Here is a 17,693-nt window from a genome sequence, read left to right as displayed (position 1 = left end):
TAATTTATTACATTTGTTGCACAATCTTTCACACATTTTAGAGAAATCAAGCCATTAATGTGACTACATTTATTGAGTAGGAAAGAGCTAATCTTTTCCATGGCACATTGGTGTCCCTTCTGTCAACAGTTTTTCTATTAATAGTCTTAGTTTTAGTTAAATCCCAGTCAGTTCTGTAGAACGAGCATTAATAAACCCCAACAACTTTTCACTGATCCTGCCTAGGTTGCCGTCACACAATATGCTTCTACATTTTATAAAATTTCTGAAAATCATGTTTAATGTGGCTCATATACTTTTGCTGCAATCAACAGGAGAAATTGGATTAAAAACACTGGAAGAAAGAAGGAAAAAAAACTCACTAGAAGGACGTGTGCATTACATTTTTTGGAGGGGAAGTTAGAGTTTATGTTGATTAAATACAAATAGTAACTAAATAGTAATGAGAAAAAGCCACCGTTGTTTTTCCATAGATGACTAAATAAAGTGATGTACAGAAAAGCCTGCTTAGTAGCTTTAAAAGTCTAAATAATCCCCATGAAAATGTCATTTGTAAACATTTTACTAATTTCTTGCATAACTAATTCGGTCCTTTCTCGGTCTGACATGGAGAGAAGGTTTTCTTTTCGTTTTTAAGAGTGAAACAAACCTTTAATTCCAATGTTCACTGAAATGAAAGGTTTATCACGTCGTTTCTCTCCTCCCACCACTAGGTGGCGGTGATGGTTTCAGCTTTGCAGCGCCTGTTTGCAGCCTCTAACTATAAACATCCGGTGTCACGTTGCGGCGTTTCTTTTCCACCGGTCAGAGCCAACATGGTGGGTACCACAGAGAACTTTTCACTTCGACTTCGGGCACAATCCTTCCCAATCCTCCTTACATGTCCACTCACCGAAAACTGACGACCCCCACTCCGTATTTATCTATTTAAAAGAGCATCTACGACTGGATTTTGACAACGTTAGTAGAGGGGAATACACATTAAACACGTAAACTATGTCCCTGTTCTTATTAGCGACCCGGAGGAGCAGTTGCACTTTTTGCTCCTATTCAGTCATTTTATCTATAAACACACAAAAAATTACATAGTCACAAAGCGATTGCGTCAAACGTTTACGTTGTGTTCAGTTGGTATAAAATTAAAAATTGCTTAAGAAATTTTGTATATATAGCGGCATATACCAAGGTCAGCCTATTTTCACTTGTAAACATTATTTTACTGTCCACTTCCATCTGGATTAGAGTTTAATTTAAAGATTAGATATAAAGTTAAAGATACAGGTGATAAAAATGTTTGCTTGACTATTTTCTATGTGCATTTTAGTAAATTGGAGTACAATATTGTGATTTTTTTTAAAAATTAAAAATAATGAATTGTACACAGTAATACATTTTTTAACATCTAGTAAAAACAAACTTCAGTTCTCTAAAATATGTTTTAAACATTGCATAGCAAGGCTACTTTATGCAGAAATCGCACAATAATGGGGAAGACACCAACCCCCTCTGCCAAGAGGATAAACCACAAAAGGTCATTGCTGTAAAAGCTGACAGTGGAGAGAACTGTAGAAAGTGGAGTGGAAGAAAAAACTGTTACATTATCTAACTAACCTGACATAAACTAAAAGAATCTGTGGGGGAAAATATTACACCAGAGGCAATAATATTGTCTACAAGCTGTAATTAAATCCAGATTTTTTTGAACACCTCAGCAGAAACTCATGCCACGCTGAAAGGATGCAGTAAAAAAAACAAAGTTCATATACTGGTATTATTTTCAGTATGCTGTCTGTAAACAGAATCAGTTTTTATGTAATTATGTTTTTATGTATCTTCATCAGCTGTAAGCTATAATCAACAGAAACGAACAGTTGGCAGAAATCAATTTCTGTTGCAATAAATCCATGTAATATGTTTCATTTTTAAAAAATTAAATTCTAAAAATATCACTTCCTTGTACGTGCACTGAAGGCTTTTATTTTCTCTCTTCAGGGACGAGTCAGGACCAAAACAGTGAAAAAGGCCGCCAGGGTCATCATTGAGAAATACTACACACGCCTGGGCAATGACTTCCACACCAACAAGAGAGTGTGTGAGGAGATCGCCATCATCCCCAGCAAACCTCTGAGAAACAAAGTTGCAGGGTTTGTAACATTTGATCTATTTTTGTTTTGTGTGATGGTTTCAGAATGTTACTAGTGTATGGATCTGTTCCTCTTTTTGTCTACAAGTCTATTTAACATTTGAAAAATGATCACGGTTGATTGTGATGAGTTACTGCACCACCAGTAGAAAACATGGCGCCCCATCATCAACTTTCTCTGTAGACCTTTAGAAACTTGGGTTTTGCGCATCTCCACTCTTCCTTCTCACTCTGGGACCTTTACTTCCAAATAAAATGCTACATTTCCATTCATCCTCATGTACGATGTTGAACCAATGCGCATTAGACCAGCCCTTTTTCACCTTAGGCAATGGGTCAGGAGTGGCCTAACTCAAGAATGGCATCCTTATTATGGAGTTTCTCCAAACTGGATCAGGAAATTGGAAGAGCACACATTCAAACACTGGTTACTTTATGATCACAGAAGAGGAGATGGGTCTGGCTTGGACCAGCAGAGGGAGCACTGGAGCATGTTGGTCTTAGCATTTTTTTCCCCACTGTCTCTGGTTGGACAGTTGAGGCTTAATATGCTGCATGATAAATTTTAGGAAGTATCAAAGTCCAAAGTGTTTTTGTTTTTTCCAAGCTTATTCTTGTAATCATGCGCTCTGTTGTGTCTCAGCTATGTGACGCACCTGATGAAACGCATCCAGCGCGGTCCCGTCAGAGGAATCTCCATCAAGCTGCAAGAGGAGGAGAGGGAGAGGAGGGACAACTATGTCCCCGAGGTACAGAAGCCATTTTGTCATAAGCTTAGGTCACAGTGGACCAGTGGTGTCAAAAGTTACTCTATTAGGCCCAGTGTTCTGACCAGAGCTTGTGGCGTGTTGCAGATTTCAGCTCTGGACCAGGAGATCATCGAGGTGGATCCAGATACAAAAGAAATGCTCAAGATGCTGGTAAGCCTGAAATCTAAAACCATATTGATATTCCAAATATAGCTGTTTGGGAAGTACTTCAACTCAATCCTCAGTCTTGACAGACATGTGCTGCTCATACAACTAGAATTAAAAAGTTTCAGAGTGGAACATCTTAAGGCGATTCATTACTCTGTTGAAGTCCACATGTTTTTCTTCCTAGGACTTTGGTGGCCTGTCCAAGCTTCAGGTCACTCAGCCAACTGTGGGAATGAACTTCAAAACACCACGAGGATTGTAAAATCATGTCGGCATCTGAATAAAGAGATGGAATTAGAACTGGTTTCTCAGTTTTATCCTCTAGAAAATTATAAAAAATGCCTACAAAAATCCATGTGCATCAGATGCCATTTTAAGTAAAATTTCTGTTTCTGTAGGCTAGTCAGCAGCTTCTAAAATGAAAAGTTGTGACTCGGCAAGTGAGGATTACCTTCTTCTGGATTTCAGGCTGTTCAACTCTTCTTCTAGATTCTGGGTCCTTGATTTCCAAATGAAAGTGTACCTTCATCTGAACTTTGAGCCACTGACACTGCCCAGTGTCAGTGGCTCACTGACACTGGGCAGTGAGCCACTAGATTTCTAGATTTAAGCAGTTTCTTAAATCTAGAAACTGCTTTAGACTGAATCAGTAGTTGTAGGAGGCAATTTCAATTCTGAATTAACTTAACATTCCAATTTCTAGAATTTAGAAATATTTCAAGTCAAAGTTGAAATGCATAAACAAAAGTCTTTCACATGCACCTACAGCTAATGGCAAAACATTGAATTCATTTGAAAACGGGTCAAAATCTGAAAAAACACTAACTACAGAGTTAGTGTCATATTCCATTTGAGGCAGGCTCAAATGGAATATGACATTTTAGAATTTGTGTAAAGCCATTCAAAGTCAGATGGAGTAAAGTTAGTCTTAGAAGATATGCTCTAGTTTTTAGATAATTATAACTGCCTGAAACAAAACAAAAAAACATTTGCTGACAATTTTATAAAATCAAGAAAAACTGCAAGTATTAAAACCCCAGACAAATCAGCAATGCTTAAACACCTTTATTGTGCCCAATCTGAACATACTCCACAACTGTTAAGTAGCAGCAAACTTGGCAGACCACAATGAGGTAGACTTTCAAAACTCTAAAAAGCAGCTGGGCTAAAGGACAACAAGCTCAGCATGACAAACCTAATGGATAAAGGAAAGACGCATCGTCTTTGGCACACGGCTTATGCATTTTTGTCCAACTGGAACAGGAAGGCAAAATGGAATAAGAAAGCTAGGGATCATTTATCAGGGGAGGGGGGGGGTCTACTCAAGCTCTGAATAGATAGTTTATCAGCTTAGTGGAAGTTCTTACATTCAACAGGAAACAAGCAGCTGTTTGAACATAAAGCATGTCCCCCACTGATGTACAAAAGTGATTAAAAACCACTGCCACCTCTCCACACGTGTAAATTAAAAAGTGCAAAAGGAAAGAAAAAAACTTTATACAAATCAAATTATTCACTCCAGTTCAACTGGATCCATCAAGTGGTCTAAAAGTGATGGCTCACAAGTTGAGACATATCCAGTAGTACTGATTCACATTTAATAACTGGATCAACAAAGCAAGTTAAAGTAGTACATCCAACGTTTTGTGCCCATTCAGCTGAAATTTGGGAGGGCAAATTAAAAAAAAAAGGAAAAAAATTGAAACTGTATGTGGAAAAAAAATAAAAGGGGAGGGTTTTCCCTTAAACAGCCACCTGGTAGAATTGTTCAAAAATTTTCATGTCATGACTTAAAACCGTTTGTGTACAAATTAGTAAAAAACTGCGTAAAAATGTCTTGAAATGCGACTGGTTAAATGAAGCCCAACATTCAACTCCCAAAAAGTAAGAAACACCAGCTGGCTTGCACAGGAAAACAGACGCCAACCGGGCCAAGGGGAGGGAAGAGGGGAGGAAAATAAAAATTTAAAGGCACTGTATGGCATTTGCCAATGAATGGCAATGAGACTTGCGTGATTGCTCTTCACTATGCAATACATGAAAACAAAAAATGGGAAAAAAAAAGAAAAGAAAAAAAAATTGCCATTTTCATCCAGTTCTTAACCTTAGGCTGACTAACTTCTGTGGCCACCCATCGGAGAAAATGCTTGAAAGCGTGACGGGCCCCTTGTCTACTCCCAACAAGGTCACTGTGCATAGTGCCACTGTGAACAGCAAAAATGGAGCAAGTGCAAAAGTGAACATTTCCTACAGTGATATCCCCAGTGCCTGGTGGAATGCCTTGGTGCCCTCTGACCGAGGGACGTCCGGCACACGTGCTCTCCTCGGCGGGCGGCTTTCACCCCGCCGAGGGGGTGCTTTTCCTCAGACTTCCTCAGTGTCGGGACTCTGGGTTTAGCTGGAATCTCGGTTCTTCTGGTTGCGCATGAGGGGCCGGTGGTTACTCAAGATGTCCATGGAATGCTGCCAGTGCCAGCAGGAGCGGCAGTAGTACTTGAAGCAGGCCTGGGGAGAGACGGCCGACAGGAAATGAGAACTGCGGCTGAAACTAACGTTTTAGTTATTGATCAAATAACCAAAGACTATAAAAGCAACGTTTTTCCATTTATGCCTTTTTTTAAATACCATCTTAATTGTTTATTTGCATCTTTTAATGCATTTCTAATACTTTAACATTTTATGTTCTAAAATGCAACAGCATTCCTTTAGTTTTATAGCAGAGATGCATCTGCAGCTTAAAAAAATATGCAAGAAGCTCAGGCCTGACTAACATTGTAAGATCAATCATTATTATTTTTTGATTAACTGAATAATTGGACAGAAAAAGGTGCTTAATGAATTTTTTAAAATAATTTGAACCAGGTGAAGCCAAAACTGCCCGTTTAGTTTTGGGTAGAACATCTTCACAGGCAAAGTTGGGTTTTTTTTTCATTTTAGAGCAACAATTAAGGCAAAACAATTCTTACATTTTGTATTTGGGAGCACTTTCAGAATTTTTTTTTAGTCTACATGCACCAGTAAAGCAATTACCAAATTAGTTGACAATCATTTCAATAATTGACTCATTATGATCAACATCACAGCCATAATGAGAACAGGTAAAGCTTATTGTGCAAAAGCACCCTGGTATGATTCTGTAACCAGAAGTCACTTTATAAAGGACTTTTCTGTCTCAGAACAATCTGATCATGTTTGTTCTACTTTAATGTGGCCATAGATCTATGGCTGCATTTCTTTCATTGGTTTCACTGGCGCAAAAGCCATTAAGCAACAGGAAACTTGTTGGACCAAAACGTTCTCTTCACCCCTACAAAGGTTTGGATTACTAAAACCTGAGATCAAAAATCTTGAACCATCCCTTTGAAGATAATATTGATGTGGCCCAAAATGAAAAGGAGTTTGACATCTGTGGTTTAAAGGGCCGGTTGTGGTATTAAGTCGTTAAAACAAGAACTTCTTGAAGCCAAGTATTGATTATCTTTTCACATCAATACCATTTTGATTTGATTTATAAAAATATTTAAGGGAACGACCATTTATTTAGTGAGCCACAAAAACAGTTACGATGGGCTGGATTTGGCCCACGAGCCTCGAGTTTGACATGTTCTTCAAACCATTATTAGAGATGCATGAAGAAAGTTGTGCTGGGTATTTTCCACTGACCTGGTCTCTGCAGAAGAAAGGCCCAGGTTGACGAAGGCAAACTTGACACATGGAGTCTTCCAGGTAGGGGTCGATCTGAACCTGAAGGAAGATTCACAACTTAAAACCCTAAAACTGTATTAACCAAACTGCAAAAGTTTGTATTTTAATGAGGAATTTAATTCTTTTAAACAGACACTCTTACCTTTTTTGTAAACTTTGGTGTTTTAATCTCCACAAAAGCTGCGCACACGGCTTTCAGATAGCTGCGCTGGTTGTTGAAGGTGACACGTCCAGAGCCTGCACACACCGGCCTGGACATGAATCCTCAAGAAACCCTTTCAGAGCAACTATTCTAGATGGCAGCTGCTGTTACCTATGGGATACTTGTGCTTGTCCGTGTCGATGCCGGCATACATGACGCCTCCGAACAGGTCGTTCATGATGCTGGCCAGCGCCTCGGCGTTAAGCATGCCGTGCAGAGCGCCGACAAACACCGTCTTACTGGGGTCCAGGCGCTGGGCGGGACAGCGCACGTAGTTGCTGTCAGAGATCACCCAGGGGATCACCTGCACCTGGAGCAGCAAAGGACAGGTCAGGGGTCAAGTTACTGAGAGTTGGGATAAAAACATTCCAGTGAAAAATGAGAAAAAAAAATTTAAGTAGCTTGGTAGAAACAACTTCTTTGTTGATTCAACAGTAGGGTTGTATCTTTAATTGCAATGTTTATTACAACCCATTTTAAAATAATGCAGCGAGTTTTCACTGTGAAAACAAAACTTAAGTATTTTTGGTTTAATTTCTAGTGCAAATATCTTTGGATACCTGAAATAAGACAACTAAATTATAAGTAACCTTTCAGCAAGAGATTATTTTAAGTCCAATGTCTTAATTGATGAAAAGTCATAGTTCCAGTGGCACATTGTCACTTGGACAAACTAAGTTAAAAAAAAAAAAGAAGAAGTCGATTTGCCTATGGTGCTAGTACTTTATAAAACATTTGCCATGTAAATCCCCAAGAGTGAGGAAAATGTGGGTTAATCATCAGTAACAATGTTACATCATCTGCTGCAAATTGATGAGGAATCCGTTTACCAATTGAAATTTCATTGAACAGTAGAATCTGTGTGGAAACTGCAGGAAGCCAGCTGTTCTCACCTTGCTGAACACTTTCAGTTTCTAAATAAGACTTTGGGTCATTTAAAAACAGCATTGATTATTTTGAAGTTGTGCTCAGAAGTAAAGACTAACTCACTCCTCCAAGCTTTCCTGAGGGGAACTGCTGCACAACACTAATTAGAAACTCACAGCTTTTGTTACAGAGCAGACACTCAATGATACTTTTCACAGTTCAACTACATAGGCCAAGCATTGCTGATTTTAAATAAGCCTTTGAGTTTTTATTTAGCTATTGTAAATTGTGTATTTTGTAATGTTTATACTTTTTTGGACACATTTCAAATGTTCACACCAGGATATATTCAGCCTTACAGCAATAGATTCTTGAACACAACATCTGATTGTACTAGCGTTGGAAGTTTAGGGAGCATCATAATGTTGACGCGCGTTACTGCTGCAATAAATCCATTTTCCTGATTTCTTATTCTCAACAGTTCATATCTTCACAGTGGCTCAGAAAACCAACCAAATCACTGGAGTACTTTCAAAACAAGCAGCTTCGAGCCAAAGAAAAAGGCATTGAGAAGTTTTGGTAACAGTTCCAGTTTCCTGTCAGAGGAAGGAAAAAAATAAAATAAAAAAATCGACATGGCCTTGCTTGAAAAGCTAAAACATGAATGCAGTTTGAAGTGGCACAAAGATGGAGGTTTTCTTCAGAGGAACTCTTGATGCCAGTTTGTTTCGGTGTAGTTAATGCTGGTTGTTTACAGTTTTACTAGACAGCGATGTGAAATCAGAACATTACAAAGCCAATGTTTGATGCTGGAGCAGATTCCACAGGTTTGTAAGATGTAAACCCGTTACAGTCCAGATTTGTGACAATGCCAGCTCCTACTCACATCTTTGCATCGCATTCTGCGGCTGGACATCTTGAAGTAATACTCCCGACTGTCCTCTGGGTGGAAGGGATCCTGGGAGCACGCCTGGAGCAGCGCCCTCACCGACTTCTCGTTTTCAAACACCAGGTAAACGTAGCCTGACGGCATTAAAAAGAATAAATAAATAATGGCCAACATTGGCTAGCATCTTTGGTGAAATTCAACCACAGGACTACTTTTCCCATTTTACAAAACTTCAAAATTTGCTCAGTTTAAAGTGACCCTGCACGTTTTGACAGGAGTTGTAGTTTTGGCCTGAAGCTCTGACTTGAAGCTACATTTCTGACATTCTTTTATAAAAGCAAAACATGTTCTTTGCTTTGACTCCCATCAATATCAGAGCAAAATACATTAACGCGATTTAGCATTATTTTATCTAAACCCTGAAGCATGTCTAAAATCTGGAGTTCATGCAAATCTCAAATTTTTCAAAAAAATTCTGATTAAAACCCTGAAAACAATTTCTTACATCAGAATATTAGGGTCACTTTAAGAAAATTAAAGTCACGAGAAGTTGTGCAAGAATATAGATGAAATACGAGAAAGTTATGACTATTTACACAATAGTCATATCATAACACAGCCATGTATTAAGTTGTATTTTGTTAATATTCTCTACATTTATTAATTCTTACTACATTGTCGTTTCCACTCCAACCAGACCTTTGAATCACATACCAATCTTTAACTCAGAAAGAAAAGGTAACAGAAAATAAAACTGCAATATGTTCAAAATTAAACAAAGACAATTGAAATAATTTCCACCATCTTTACCACTATACCGGCTAAAAAGCATCTGCTTTTCCATTTCGATATACAGTTTTAGATACCAATTAGCTCCCCGCTTATCCCCACATTCTGCCCATCTCTATGCCTAGAGTCACCATGTAGGAGTGCCGTAACCAGATACATTCCCAGCATGCAGTGTGCTCCCCACACGTGTCCACCCTAAAACCAGGAGGGAATATGGAAATTAGCCTACCAGCTCGCGGTTACCTTTAGCCACATTACCTTTAGGAGGGCAGCGGGGATGCTTTCCATCCTTACCTGGCCACTCCACAGTCAGAGGGCCATACCCACTGAAGGTGTTGATCAGGCCAGCTGGACACAAGCAGCAACAGAGAAGCCATGTTTTAATCTGGTTGAATATCAAGGTTCGAATGCTTTTCAAGTATCGTAAAGGCAGGTCTTTAAAGTTTTCTCACTTTGGAAATAAAAATACATATTACCCAAGAAAGACTGTTTCAGTTTACTATTAAATGTTTTCTATTGCCCTTACTGGAGGGACATGGTAATGTCTGACTGGAACAAAACACTAATTTAACCAAATCCCCCAATTTCAATAACATCGTTTTAAAATACAAGAACCTCTATTTTAATTACACTATTGACTCTGAGTTAAATATTCACTACACTAAAACAATGTAAATGCATCGTTAAGATAAATTACCTTCCTGCTCAAACTAAATGCTTAAACACAATTCACAGTTGAAACTAGATGTTTTACCTCACCGTCTGAACTTGGGGCAAATTTATCTCGTTTTACATCAGTTAGAAACATCAAAATTATTTCCATTTCCTAAAATGCGTTCTCTTGCCAAGAGCACAGATTTGTTTTGTAGGTGTGTGAAAATATCTGGTTGCAACTGTAAATAATTCAAACATTAAATTGAACTTCATTACAAAACTGTGCAGTTTAAATCATTTTCAAGGACCTAAAGAAAAACAATTTCTAAACACTGAAAACACCTAAGCATTTTTCAGTGACTCCAAGCTCCCATAAGAACCATAAAATATTTAATTACTTCAGGTTTAATCTCCATATAGAAACATGTATGAAGAAAAATTAAAGTGGCTGAATTTCTAACATTTCACATTACATTTTATTTAATCTACATTTCTGTCAAGCTGGTCCAAGTATTTCCTCCGAGTTCTATCCCACTGAAGGAGTTGAACAGAAATGTTCCATTTTGCAAATACAAAATGTTACTAGTTCATGTTGAGACGAACCTTCGGTGATGTCCCAGGGCACGCCACCAAGAAAGACCTTGCAGGAGTAAATGGGATCCTTGTTGTTTCTGGGAGGCAGCTGACCGCTCCAAGTGAATGTGGCCTCATTCACAGCTAATGCATGCAAAAAAGAAAGTTAAACACAGTCTTGTCCGATCTTTAAAAGAGCTTTGAGACAAACGAGCAGCGTACCTGCAGCCTGCCTGTGCAGACGGGCTTCCCTCTCGATGCTGAACGCATCGTCCGATTGGTCGAGCATGTCCGAGCCGGGCCACGGGGAGCCGGAGCGCCAGCGGCGGGAGATGGAGGAGGAGGCGGGGCTGGCGCTGGGCGGAGGGGTCAAAGGGGAGCTTGTGTCCTGGGGGTCCAGGCGCGAGCCCAGCCGCAGCAGGTCCTTCTGCATGTTGGACGTCACGTAAGGCAGTGGAGGGGAGATCCGCAAATTAGACTGAAGAGGAAGACGTGGCCAGATTATTTCCGGTAGAGATGGAGCGGAGTATCAGTCTAGATTATTTTTTCTATGACTCCATCTGGAAGGCTCTGGTTAAACAAAACCATCTCAGGTGTTTAAATCAGGCTGTAAATGTGCAAAATGTGAATCATTGTTAAAACGCAAAAGCAAAACATGCTGTGAAAAAAATACAGATGTCCATTTTAAGTCAAGGGTGTTAAATTGTGCACCCCCTCACTTGTACAGTCACCCTGATTAAAGCCTGAAACAAAAGAAAAATAATCAAACTCTTTGATCAATGACCCTTGGCCTATAAAAGCCTGAACGTGGAGGCTTCGGGAACATTTTAAGAACTTTTCAATTATGCACTTAATTATATTTCAAGTTTTATCCTGTTACCAAAGCAAAAAATAAATAAATATCCTCAAGTATTGGACAGTTTAAGCCTGAAAGCTGTGAGGTGAAGTATTGCATTAACTTTACTGATCCACAGATTAACAAAAAATCTCTAGAGTCCAACAAGTAAATTGTTCAGGTAAATAAAATCTCATTAAGCCAATAGATGTGGCAATTTTAAGAAAAAAAAAATCATTTGTAGTGGCTTTGATTACTCTGCAAAAGTCAAAATGCTGCCAAGTGTTTTTTTTTAAGAAGCTCCAATGAAGAGGTCCCCTGTGTGCAATCAGAGCAATTGTTCCTGTGCTTCGTCTGCCAATATGTCAAAGACTGAAGTCAAACCTCTGCTCTTCAATGAGGAAGGACAACCGCTCTGCTGAGCACAAAGTGGAAGAAAATACTAATGTACTCTGACAAAAACCAAGTAAAATTAGGTCTAAGCTGGAGGATGAGTTCTTTTTAAAAATGAAGCAACAGAGAACGATTTGCCAGCAACATTGAGACAAATCTGCTCATCAGCATCAGCTAATGTCATTTGTTAAGCCAAATCCTTCATGAACATGCATTTCAGGAAAACCCAGCTCCATTCTAGGGTGGAAAATGAAACAATTTAAAATGGAAACAATAGTTTGAGTAAAGAGAAACAATGTGCCTTACCAGCATGTCACAGAGGTGATCTGATCCAGAGCTGAACCCACTGGTCTCGGAGTCTTCAGGGCTGCTGGAGCGGGAGTCCAGGAAGGAGCTGGAGTCCAGCCGGTTTGCCATCCGCGCCATGCCAGGGAACTTCTCCAGGAAGTCAGCGGTCACGTTCATGGACTCATGGGGCAGATAGCCCGGTGGCTTCCCCAGGATGCTACTGAAAGGGTTGTTCAGCATGCCCAGCACTGGTGGATGAGACATTCGGGGTGTTACCAACAAAGCAGAACAAGCTGAAGAAAACGGGACAAGCGTGCTGACTCTACAGAGCTGTATTGATTCGTCAGCAAGCGGGCTGCATAAAGTTTCTAAAAGATGCATCTTTCTTCCCTGCATTTTGCAACCGAATAAAGAAAAGAAAGGCAGATGTGCTGAATTCACAGTTCAATGTTGATTTAGAAGAACAGAAAGCCTGCAGTGAAACAGAGGCAGCACCAATGTGCCTACAAAGTATCAGATAAGCCAGCTGGCTCCTACCTACAGCTGGGCAGCAAGCTGATTTTTAACAATCAAATTCTCTGTTTTAGAGGAAAAAATAAAAATTAAAAGCTTTTTTCACCCATTTACTGCTTGGTATTCCAGAGTGATATTAACCCACTCAACTACCATCTTGTTTGACAAGTTTTAAAGTTCCTATTTATTTCCACTTTGAATTCAAGTCAATTCACAGGAGGAATTATTGGAATAAAAGTCAGTCATTTGTAGTTTAAGGAGAAAAAGTGAGGAAAATCAAATTTGGTGCAAGAAGAAATTTTGACAAAATTAAAGTTTTTATTTTAAAGCCATATTCCCAGTCTTACTCAAAGCAGGATGACGCATCTCCAAATATTTTGAGATCTGAAATCCAGAAGCGAAAAATGCTAAACTTTTTTCCCCTCCCAGCAGCAGCAGGCCGGTTCAGCCACCTCTTCCAAACCAGTTTGCTGACTTCCTTCCTGTAACAAGGTTTGCTGTAATAGTGACTGAGTTTCAATCACTGCTGCAGGCCCTGATTAGGCACCTATAAACGGGGTCAAGTGGGTTTGATTGGGCATGGTCAATAATAAGGTTATGGAGGGGGAAAAAAAAGATGTCGCAACAAATTATGGATAATCAGTAGCTATTCTCCCCAGCATTGTGCAGGTCCAATACAGTTTCTTCTAATCAAAGCCAAAAACTACATTTTAAACTTGGCCAACATTTAACAGCCGACTGTAGCAACATTAGTGAGGTTATCAAAACGAAAGCGCGTTTTTGTAGCCTATTTGCTTGCTACAGACGCACCAAAGCAAAACTGCCACATCATCCTTAGCAATGCCACAGCTTGCTCCCACACAGATCTATCACAAGTATTAAATGTACAGAAAACAACCTGAATGTTGAAAAATGAAAACGAGAGAGAGAGTCAACTCTGGAGACTCTGGCTGTGAATCCTAGATGCACTCCACTTTGCCACTTACTGGAGGAAGAGCTGCTCTGAACCTGGGAAGAGGGAGAATGCAAGTCGGCCTCCTGACTGCTCCAGGGTCTGTCCCAGCCGGACAGACGGAGCGACTGGAGCCCGAGGCCCAGGTCCGTGACATCCGACGGGCCCCGGGATAAAGGGATGTCCTGGGAGTTGGGTATGCTGCCGCAGTTGGGGAAAAGCATCCTCCTGCCGCCCACAGCAGCCAGCTCCGATTCTTTACAGCCGGTTAGCAAAACCAGAGAAGAGACAGACAGAGAGAGAAGCATTAGCAAAGAAATAAAAATAAAAACAGCAGATGACAGAGCGAGGTCCGTCCTTTTCCCCTGTGAAGAGAAAGTGAGAAAATAAAACTTCCCTCATCATCATCGTCGTCACGTCTCCCCCTACCCTGGCTGACGGCGGAGCTAACCTGCTGCCTCTGTGCCTGGTGCGACTGCCATGCATCTCTGTCCGCATCACTGACCCACCTAGCAGCATGTGACATGGCTGCTGATGCACTCGCACACCCCTTCTAATGACATCAGCTTCACCCTCCTCCGCCACCCCTGCTTTAACCGTGTAATGACAAAATTCCAGTCGAAGCTATCGTTTGTAGATGGAAGTCCTCCCCCACCCTTTCCGCCCCCCGCTTCAGAGTGAGGAGGGCGACAGCTGCCACCGTTCCTGCCGCTGCTTACTTGGTCTAGTCTGATTTCCTGAGAGAGGCAGAAGGGGAGGGAGGGAGGAAGGGAATGACTCAGCAAACTTTTAGCTCAAAAGTACCTCGCATTCTGAGATGCACAGGGATGTTATTAAACAAACAATCTGCATTTTGTGACTTTTCCATTAAAAAAAATTAAACAGAAGCACATTTGCAAAAGGCTTGTTGCATCAGAAGCAGCTGACTGATCAGATGAGGTCTGTGCAGACATGCGCTGCGAACTCCCACCCCTTCCCTCCCTCTCCTCTCACGGAAGGCTTCCAGCTACCCATTTACTCCCCCTGATTCAGCAACGCCGAGCTCTCCGAGGCTCGGGCCCTGAGCCAAAGGCACGAGTTGTGCTCTCCGTTTTGCACCAGGATCAAATTTACTTTAAAAAAAAAAAAAAAACCCTGAAAGTTACAACATTTGACCTTTTGAGCATCATAAAAAAAAGGGAGTAACAATGCACTGAGTGCAGATGCAAAATTAGCAACTTAATTTCAGATGGATGCTACAGTGAGCTTATTGCTTGGCAAAAATATTACTCCCAGGGCTAAGACTGCTGCATTGCTGCAGATCAGTGATTCAGCATGAATCAGCTCTTGGCAACTGAATGATGAGGTGAACAAGTTTCTATGCTTAAATGTCCAAGTGAAACTCCATCAGCACTCGCTGAACCTGAAATTTAAATACTTCAATTTAGCAATTTACACCAAGTTTCATAGTTTCTTCTTTTTTCTTTAAATCTACAAAAAAGATCAATACCAATCTAGGCTTCCTAAATCTGTTTTGTTTCTAAAACTCATGCATTTTGTTGGATTGCATTATTCCCCTTTACGCTTTAAAATGTTATGTGTAAATACAATGAACTCAGCTTTACGGCATATAGATATACATTTTATTTTGCCTCTATATCAGGTTAAACTGTGGATGAAATGAACCCACTATGAAATAAAGTAGAATTTCATATTTGAGAGCCTTCAGAAAAGTCACATTTTAAAAACGTTACAAAAGCTATGCTGTCTTTCTAGTGATTTTAGAGTTATGCAAAAGAATGGCACAAATGACAGATTGGGAAATTAAGAAATATTGATATGTTTGAGTTGAGACACTCAAACTTCGTTTAGTAGATTTTTCATGGTGTGAAACCACAAAAATTTACAATTTTATTCAACATAAACTTAAAAGCAATTAGCATTTGCTTGACTTCCTGTATGTACAGCAGCTTGCTTAACTTGAAGTTAGTTGCAGAAGTCCGTCATTATTAATATCAAATTGCATGAGCTGGAACTTAATACAACTAAAGTGTTTTAAATGCCATTTAAACATTGCACATTAAAAAAATGCACTATTTGATATTAAGACCTGAAAAACCATTTGTGGCATCCTAATTTATCATTTATAAAGCAAAATGGAGGAGGAGGGTTTTAGTCTGGACTCGTATTGAATAGGGGAGAATTGTTTTGTTTGCTAATCACCAATAAAAGTCTGTCAACAGAAAATCGGTGAACTCCAAGCTCTAGTCGATTGCCATTTCTACTCGAGTGCAATGCTTCATTTCCGGGTTGTTTTTGGACAAAAACGTAAAAAGCCAAACACACAAAAACACTTTTTGAGTGAAGCGTGTCTTTACCACAGAGCAGATCTGGTTTGTGCTTGGTGCTGTTGGGTGTGGTGCACACGCCGGTGAAGTCCAGAGCGTTGCCCAGCATGGTGTTCATCCTGCGGAAGATGTCTGCGTTGCTGCAGGTGGACAGAGCTGGGGAGTCGGTGTCCGGGCTCTCAGGCCTACGGGAATCGTTTCTCTGTGTGAAGAAGCAGCAAAAAGAAGGAGGAATATGGGGGAAATTAGCCCCGAATCTGCACCAAGTGCTATATTTGTGTTTCAGTTTGAAAAAACTTAAAGTTTCTATTCAGAAGTTGTGCTTGGTTCCATTAGAAGACCCGCCACAGGTTGACATGGCGCACAAAAAGTCAAATTTATTAACTTCAACGTGGCCTCCGTTTGAAGCCGCTTCAGTTTCGTTTTTTGACTCACCAGGGAAAACGCCATGATGTGGACAGACAGCCTAAAAGAAATGTCACAATAACGACCCCGGCCTGCAGCAAAAGGTCATTTTTATGAAGTATGCTAGCAGCTAATTAGTCTTAATCTGCTGAACGTGTGCAGGACGAATGAGTGGGCCTCGAGGGCCTCCGTCTGTTCACGTGCTCAACATCAAAGAGCTCCCCGCGAAATACAACAACATAGCACGCGGTCACATAGAATATGATGACATGGGAGCGAAGACAAAATAGTCTATTTTATTTTCATTTGACATTAAACTTATAAAAACATTATTTAATTAGTCAATTTCCCTAACTAACTCCAGAATCAGAATCACATCTATCTATCTATCTATCTATCTATCTATCTATCTATCTATCTATCTATCTATCTATCTATCTATCTATCTATCTATCTATCTATCTATCTATCTATCTATCTATCTATCTATCTATCTATCTATCTATCTATCTATCTATCTATCTATCTATCTATCTATCTATCTTTTCATCTTTGTTAATTTAATTGGTTAGAGTTCAAGATTTTCAATTCTGTTTCACAAAATTCGATTATTGCACAATACCAATAAAGATTTTTTTATTATTATTAAAGAAATGTAATAATTCAAGAGTTCACGAGACATGGATTGTGGCTGTTGTGTTTCTGAAGCCTCTGTACAAAGAAATATATAATCTAAGTATCAAAGTGCTTAATAATATTCAAAATGTAGTCAAATAGAATCCAGCACAGTGCAAAAAGTTGTAAATGTCACTTTTTGTCCATACTTTACATCCAAACAAGAGATACAAGAATCAGGCTTTTCTTACAGATTTCTAGTTATTTTATTTTTTTTTTTTCAAAATCTGAATCATGACTTTAACATATTCAGAAAGACCATGACGAAAAAAAACCTGTGCAGCTGGTCCACTGACAGCAGTTGTAGTTATGAATCCAAAAGAAGAGTAAATAACAGGATTTAATTCAGCTTATTTATAAAGTGTACAAGTGTATTATTTATAGGAAGAGAACAGTTATTAACAGCACTGACTCAGCTGATGTCCCTCCAGGACGGTAACAGCAGAAAGCCTGGCCAGATGTAGTGCCTATAGGGAAAAAACAAAAAGAGAGCAGAAAGTTAAAAGATGAAATAACGGTAAATAATGGAGAACTGGAGAGTAGTAGGAGAAAAAAGTGAGGACGAG

At 39.7% G+C, this 17,693-nt stretch overlaps 2 protein-coding genes across 3 annotated transcripts; one reads left to right on the top strand and one right to left on the bottom strand.

The window, feature by feature from the left end:
* The first annotated feature begins 776 nt into the window (after window positions 1-776).
* Window positions 777-3,360, top strand: rps17 (ribosomal protein S17). The gene is made up of 5 exons (XM_015012847.2): window positions 777-818; window positions 1,993-2,144; window positions 2,787-2,892; window positions 2,998-3,063; window positions 3,245-3,360. Exons 1-5 carry the CDS (start codon window positions 816-818, stop codon window positions 3,320-3,322), a joined length of 405 nt encoding a protein of 134 aa, XP_014868333.1. The 5' UTR covers window positions 777-815; the 3' UTR covers window positions 3,323-3,360.
* A 750-nt stretch (window positions 3,361-4,110) lies between these two features.
* LOC106933543 (cytoplasmic polyadenylation element-binding protein 1) lies at window positions 4,111-16,610 on the bottom strand. Of its 2 annotated transcripts, none has more exons than XM_015012834.2 (12): window positions 16,483-16,610; window positions 16,078-16,249; window positions 13,755-13,976; window positions 12,274-12,503; window positions 10,962-11,217; window positions 10,770-10,883; window positions 9,771-9,860; window positions 8,721-8,857; window positions 7,079-7,277; window positions 6,908-7,002; window positions 6,724-6,804; window positions 4,111-5,565 (listed from the first exon to the last, which is right to left on the bottom strand). In XM_015012834.2, the coding sequence occupies exons 1-12, from the start codon at window positions 16,495-16,497 to the stop codon at window positions 5,455-5,457; spliced, it is 1,722 nt and encodes a 573-aa protein (XP_014868320.2). In that variant the 5' UTR covers window positions 16,498-16,610; the 3' UTR covers window positions 4,111-5,454. The 2 variants fall into 2 exon arrangements, with proteins under 2 accessions (XP_014868320.2, XP_014868319.2); XM_015012833.2 differs by having other exon boundaries at window positions 9,756-9,860; window positions 16,483-16,608.
* Window positions 16,611-17,693: the final 1,083 nt, after the last annotated feature.

Source organism: Poecilia mexicana, unplaced genomic scaffold, assembly GCF_051168715.1.
Source record: "Poecilia mexicana isolate PSO_F unplaced genomic scaffold, ASM5116871v1 scaffold_3, whole genome shotgun sequence".
Lineage (NCBI taxonomy): Eukaryota > Metazoa > Chordata > Actinopteri > Cyprinodontiformes > Poeciliidae > Poecilia > Poecilia mexicana.
Note: the sequence above shows the minus strand (reverse complement) of the source record. Positions and strands in the feature narration are given on the sequence as shown.